General features: G+C 45.8%; 1 protein-coding gene across 1 annotated transcript; it reads left to right on the top strand.

Annotated features, from left to right (window-relative positions):
- Nucleotides 1–227: 227 nt before the first annotated feature.
- LOC110372470 (transcription factor Zelda) lies at nucleotides 228–7,014 on the top strand. Its single transcript, XM_021329216.3, is given in 3 exon segments — nucleotides 228–1,095; nucleotides 1,097–2,590; nucleotides 2,592–7,014. Coding segments are annotated over 3 exon segments (3,186 nt in total). The 5' UTR covers nucleotides 228–772; the 3' UTR covers nucleotides 3,961–7,014.
- Nucleotides 7,015–7,469: the final 455 nt, after the last annotated feature.

Genomic DNA, 7,469 nt, shown 5'->3' with positions numbered 1-7,469 from the left:
GGACGCAGCTTCACCGGACATTTCGACCGGGCATTTCAATTTTGAGAAAGAGTAGGACCAGCCCCGTCCCGCGCGGCCTCGGCCACCCCCGCGCCGCCGTCTCGCTCGCACTAAGGACACACAAAAGGACGAAGGAGCGATAACTTCATCACGGTGCGACGGTCTCTCTCGCACGCACGCCACGGTGGGGGTCGACGTTGCGAATTGTTATAGAAGTCATGCCCCCGAAGGCGACTTCGGGAAGGCTGTCAGTTGCTAGTAAACGCTCGCAGCGTCCGTACCCGGCGACCCGCAGCGTCCGCGACGCGCCTTGCACACCACAAACTATACCGCGCCACCGGGTTTACAAACAAGTGCCAAGTTGTTACGCCACTACTTCCTCTGTGATTTTAGTTTATTATTATAGACACTGTTAATTATTGTTAGACTTTTCCGAGTGACAATAAGTAATGTTACGGCTGCGATGAAACTTTCTGCCGAGTGAGAGCGAGTGTTGTGGATGGACGTGGAGGTGCGCGCAGTCCCGCGGGAGGCAGTGTTTACAGGCGCGCACGTGGCCGCGCCGCTCGCCGCGCCGACATGCCGCCAAAAACTTTGTTCGCAAACATGAGCGCCGTCTGAGCCGCGAGGATCGCGCCGCCCGCGACCATGACTTTAACCTGTAGCGCCTGAGCCAGCCATACTACATGTACGTCGACACTACCAGTGCCGTTTTTTTATTATTTTTTTTTCGTTGGAGGAGACGGTGCTCTCCTTTGGATTGATGATTTAAATGGCTAACAGCAACGCTGTTTCGTCGACTTTACCGTCGAGGGACTATCATTGTAAGATTTGCGATCTCTACTTGGACACTGTCGATTCGTTAGAGGTGCATCTGCAATATCACAAAGAGAACTTGTACGTGAAGTGGGGTACGCAAAACTCACAGAATGATACCGACAACAATAACGGTGCGAAAGTGAAGATCGAGACGACGGTGTCGGCGCCGGCCGACTCGAGCGACAACATGATCACCAAGCCCAGCCCCGAGTTCCAGCAGCGGGCCACGCCGGAGACGTCGGCGCAGTTCCCGCACCCCGCCACCCCGCAGCAGACTACACGCGCCCTCGCCCTACCAGAACCCCGACCAGACCAACTTCTCGCCGGGACCGCAGTTCGGTAATAACTATTCTCATTCTGGCTTCCCGCAAAACCAGCACTCCGAGCAGATCAACTGGGACCAGTCCCAATACAACCAAGAGTACCACAAACCGAACCGGTTCCACCCGTACAACATGCAGGAGCGAGTGTCGCAGGTATCCTCCTCGAGCCCGCTGTACGGACAGCCGCTCAACCAGCCGACGCCTTCCCCGTCTCCCAACCAGTGCGACAAGTGTGGCTTCGTGTGCGACTCCGCCGTCCAACTCAACGAGCACTGCAACTCCGCTCACGCGAGCACAGCGCCCACGTCAGCCTCCATGCCATTCCAACAATATCCCGGGAAGCAGTACAATAATTCCGGCTACCAAAATGAAAATGCTAAGGTAAAGGAAGAGCACGAAGAGTCATCAGATATATTAGATTTGGATTCACAAAAAGTAGTTTATCAAGGAAATGAGGGCGACCAGCCGACGACGCCGTTTGAAGACACGCCGACACAAGGGCGAGAAGTTAACACGCGGACTGTACCCATGATGCCCTGGGAGACACAAAAACTATACAGTAATCCCCAGCTTAATGGAGATGTTTCTTTATTCAAAGAACAAAAGATGTTCGCTGAACAAAAGGCGTATCAAACGGAAGCTAAAATGTTTCACCCCGAACAAAAGTTTGCCTATACACAAGACAAGTTCCTCGGTGTACACCATGATCAAAAACCTTTCATGCACGTCGAACAAAAAATATACCCAGGCGTACAGATGCCTCCTTTAAGTGATTACTCCGGGCCGGTAGCATCATCCAACCCTGACATGAAACCACCATACCGGCCCTACGACTCGCAGGCGGCGCCACAGATAACAAGTACGCAACCCGCTAATCCTACTTCATCAACACTTCCTACTATCGGAGGTAAAGGCGCCAATTGGAAATCAAATGAAGCGCGACGACCGAAGACGTACAACTGTACCGCCTGCAATAAATGGTTCACTAGTTCGGGCCATCTAAAGAGGCATTACAACACGACGCTGCACAAGAACGCGGTGCGGTCGTCGGGGCAGCCCGACCCGGCCACGCTGCCCATCTCCAACCACCACCACCCGAGCCGCGAGATGTCGCGCGCGCAGCAGCAGGCCGCCGACTCCAACACGCAGAGCCCCGTGCCGCCCGAGGACGCGCGCGCCGTCGACGACGCCTCGCTGCAGTCGCCCTACGCGCCGCAGAGCTTCGAGCGCTCGCACCGCGTCGCCACCATGCAGGCCAAGTCGCCGTACTCGCATCTTCAACAGGGTAACTTAGATAATAATTTCAGTAATAATCCTTTAGCTAATCACCCTTTACAGCACCAGGTCGGCTCGCATCCGCTCAATATAGGTAGTCAACCGCCGGGCATAGGGAACCCGAACGATAGTAATCATCAGTCATCTAAAGGTGTAGCAATATCAACGGCAGGAATCCCCAAACGGGGAAGCAGGTCCCTCTGTTTCTCAAAATCACCATATGAGGGGCCTGCTATCAGTGTCAACCAGCAATATTACAACTCCAGTCCTAACGCAGAGTACGCCCGCGCTTACGGCCCACACTCTGCCTCCGTTCAGTCATTTGGGTGTCAACCCGTACAGCCCGAGGTCTACGGATCCTTTGGGGCCTTCGGTTCCGGACCCCACGCACACCCCTTTATATTTGGGTCAGAATTTTCAGCAGACTATAGCACCGAACTACCCAAACGGGATGGCCCCCCACGTTATGGATATGGCTATCAACAATCTGCCTATAGCCAATCCGGCTACTTTTGGTGAATCGCCTGAAGAAGTCGATGTTATGGAACAGGACGCGTCCAGCGAGCCGGCCGGCGGCCGTCTGCCGAGCTTCTCGCAGCTCCAGACGCAGAGCTTCAGCGTTTATGTTTCTAACTATATCACACAGCCTAACGTGGGGGGTCAAGTTGTTTCTGATGAGTCGACCGCCGGGTATATCATCGTCGACCCGGTCCACTCGACTTTACAGTACGCCAATACTGACATGTGTGGACAAACTATAGACTACGATTATAACTTTTCGCCGAGAAAAGTAAAGGACGAGGACGTGATCGATTACGATTCCGAACATGCCAAAGTTTATCCTTACGGTTACGCCGTAGAGGGAAAAACTATAAAACGCGAAGTCGACATGTTGCAAACAGACTCGGGTGAACTTCAGATACTGAAGATAGAGGATATCATGGACTACGCGAATAAAGAAAACTACGGGACTCAGATGAAGTCCCCGGCTAGTCCCGAGAGCGCGAAAGCTGAGAACGAGAGCCGCGGCTCGCCGGCCGTGTCGTCCACCGTGCCGAGCACGCCGCTCGCCGAGCGCAACCAGATGAAGAAGTCTGCCGCCACCACCGTGCACAAGTGTTACGAGTGCGATAAACTCTTTAACAAAGGCTGCTATCTCACGCAGCACAATAAGACGTTCCACTCGGGCGCTAAACCATTCAAGTGTATACGGTGCGGCAAACGCTTCTCTGACGACGCTTCATACGAGTGGCATTGCGTCAAGCACTCCGACAATAAACCGTTCAAATGTAACGAGTGCCCGAAGTCTTTCAACCATAAGTCGGACTTGCGCCGGCACATGTGTCTGCACTCTGACTGCAAGCCGTTCACTTGCGATCACTGCGGCAAAGGCTTCATACGGAAAGACCACATGGTGAAGCACTTCGGCACGCACAAGAAGAAGATCCGCACGTCGTCGTCACCGACGTCATCCTCGTCGGTGTCGTCCACGTCAGCGTCCCCGACGTCGAGCTCGCGCGCGCTGCACATCGCGTACAACTGATCGCCGCGCACCGCCTAGTGTCGCACACACATATCATTTCATACCAGTAGACAGCTCGTCACACTTTGACTAGACTCGGTAGTGCGGTACCACTACTGCTCGCCACAGTATCGCAGAGCACTCGCGACGGTGTGACGGGCGGCGCGACTTCGGCGCACGCGTTCAGCTCGCAGTCAGTTTTTTGTTGTTCATTGAAGCTAACCTTGCGTCCGGCGGCACAAGGTGACTTTACATGGCTGGCTGTCTGGCCGCTAAACATATAATTACATGACGTTAGCGGTTAGAGTAATTCTACGATATCATTTAGATCGAACCATATCATTTTACATATTGAATACTGAAACAAACGTAGAAGTAATTAGATAAAGTAAACGTCGTTTTATTTGCGAAATATCATCGCGACGTACAACCACATATCTTATTTTATTGTAAAAAATTATAACGTATAAGCAGGTTTTTTTACTTTAGTTAAAATTCTATGTTTTCTTATGATTGTTGAAGTTTACGAACGAAATGTGTATTTTGAAAAGTATTTAGAGTATTTTTTGTAAATATTGGGACACGATTGCCAGACATTTATTTTAAGTAGGAACTGGAAAATACAAATAGTACGCCGGAGATAAGAGTTATGCTTTAATTACGATGGGTACAAATTGACATTTCAAACGGTTTAGATGAATTTTGCCAAAATATAGGGTTAATGGCAAACTTTGTATTGAGATAGGTGGAGTAGAGTAGCGCACGCGACGCCCGCGTAGCTGTTAGCGTTTTGTTCTAGGTGTAAATCTATTGATTGTAATCATTACACGTATTGATATTTTCCCGGTGCTTCCTATTATTATTTTGTCTGTTAACATTTGTTTTAATATTGTAAGCTAGTTGACTTCTTTGTTTAAAATTCTGATATTTTCCTAAAATGATTAATAGTAATTTATGTCCAATTAAGTTACCAATACGTTATTTGAACGAATTTAGTTATACATTCCTGTTTCGTTAGTGGTAGGAAAGTAGTCTTCCTAAACGTTGCCAAATTGTAACCGCCAACTCTCTGTTGCGAAACGATTTAATTTTTAATAATTTTTAGCCTAATGATAATGAAATTCTCTAGCAATAATTTATCGTAATAATGTAAATGTTTTTTGTATAGTATTAAAATAAAATGGTCACGTTTTATTGTTTTATGTACTGAACAAGTTATAAGGGAATCATGAATTATTTGTATATAGTATTGTGGAAAACGGTAAAATCACATTACGAAGGACATATCAAGGCCGTAACGCGCTTGTGCAGGCGTGTCAATATACTCGCCTCAATGTCGATAGAATATGTTCAGCCGAGCGGCCGAGTGGCCGGGCGGCCGAGTGGCCGAGTGCGCTCCTAGCGCAGTACCACGCGGATGCATCGCGCAGTGCATTGACACGCCGCGCGCGCATATCTTAGGTCACAAATATGCAATGTCTACAGATATGCATTTATCACGAAACAAAAATGTGCAATATGAACATTATATCGACTTAATTTTTGATAATGTTTGTATTTGAATGTTGATTATATTGCAGAAATATTTTTATACACATAGAATTACACAAACAACGTTGATCTACCTCATCAGCGCGTTATACACTAGCGACAATCCGAGACACAATTATAATTGTTTAGCGCAAACCAGTCTCCATACTGTGGACTACTCGGACCGATATGGCCTACCTCTTAAGAAAATGTTTAACTTTAATGAATTTGTAAGACTAGTGCGAGTCTCGCTCCACACCTCAGCCGATGCCTGGGCTCGCTCGTACACTTGCCACTTACAGACATGAGACGATCCCAGGCATTATATATCACAGTAATATTTCCATTTATACAACATTTCTGATAAATTATATTATGAGCTGTTTGTGAAGTAATACATAAAAGTGTTATATTGTTGAGAATATTGTATAACAGTTTTTCCTATAGCAATAATAATGTGTGAAACAATATACGAAACTGAACTACCTCAAGTAACGAGTAATAGGGTAATAGGTACGCGAGCGCGGGACACGGGCGCCGGCGCATCTATATACCTCATCTTGCCTTCCATGTTACGTTTAGAGTGAATCGTTATACAGCACGCCGCCGCGACCCCCGCGCCCCGCTCTCGCCCTATATATACATATATAATATTATATATATATTAGAAGGCATGTATGTCTCCCTCATACTGTTTAAAAGCACATACTAGTAGTATCATTAGATATTAACTTATGTAAATATACAATAACGATAAATTTGTTATTTATCATATTCTATTATCGTACTCATCGATAGACTTATTTTTAAATAAGTTTAACGTAGCGATTTCAAGTTTATAACATTAGTATTAAGGACGATAAACTATAAGATTTTTGTGATGAATATTTGTGTATAATGTATTAATTTAATAATCAGTTACCAGATGATTTCTGTTACATTGAGTTGAGTAAAATCGGAAGATTTAAATACGATACGATGTTGTTTTCTTTATGAACTTGTTCCCTCGTCCAGTGATTGTGTATCTGTGGTCGCAGATGGCATGCTTTCGTTTTTATTATTGACTTTAATTTGTTAGCGTAGCGACAAAATTTGACATCGGCGGGCGACATTCGGGAGGAACGGTCACTTTACTAATGTTTGAACACCTTTTGATTGAAGTTTTCTTCTGTTTTCCTCTCGGGTGTCGTCTCAGTATAGATGTAAGTCTTGATTATAGATTTATGTAGTGTAAGGCGACAGGTCTGTGACCGCTACGGCGAAGGCTGTGCGCTCGGCGCGGCTCGTTCACGCTTCCCGGCGACACCACGCGCGTGCGTCTGATCTCACTCGAACAATACAAGCCAAGCGTGAGCGAGCCACTAGCTTCCAATGCGAACTTTTTGTATGTTAAGCAAAGCGATTTTATGTTCCCATGTATTTTGTGATTTCCCAGAACTTGGACGGGAATAGGAAATATCTTGTACTGCTAAGATCTACATATTGTATCCGATGGCTGTAGCAGTAGTAAAGGTTTCAGATCTGTGAGTTAATATAAATTTAATGTGAAAAATATTCTTGTTTCATTTCCCTGTTACCCTCTGCCTCAAGCGATTTGATTTTTTGCTAAGCAATTTTTTTTTTCAATAATCTTTTTTTTTGTTTATTTATTAATGGTTGTCTTTCAGCACAGTTTATGAATGCGATCACAATTTGAAACTATGGAAAGTATATTTTCTCTTGCATATCTAGTGCTGTATTCTTTGTGTTACTAAAACAATTTATTTTGTCTTTTTCACTCTAAATGCAATATGTTATTACATTCCCATTTCAGTAAAACTTCAATAAGCAATGATTTTTTATGTTAAGGAAAATATACTTACCACAGTTTGACTACACAATATATTATGTGACAATCATATAAATGCACACACACACTCTCTACTATAGGTAATTAACAAATTGAGATTAATTTCAACTTAAAGTAAACTTAATGAAAAATCTGAAAAGCAAATACCCAA

Source organism: Helicoverpa armigera, chromosome 1 (genome assembly GCF_030705265.1).
Source record: "Helicoverpa armigera isolate CAAS_96S chromosome 1, ASM3070526v1, whole genome shotgun sequence".
Lineage (NCBI taxonomy): Eukaryota > Metazoa > Arthropoda > Insecta > Lepidoptera > Noctuidae > Helicoverpa > Helicoverpa armigera.
This window is presented reverse-complemented; position numbering and strand designations above follow the sequence as displayed.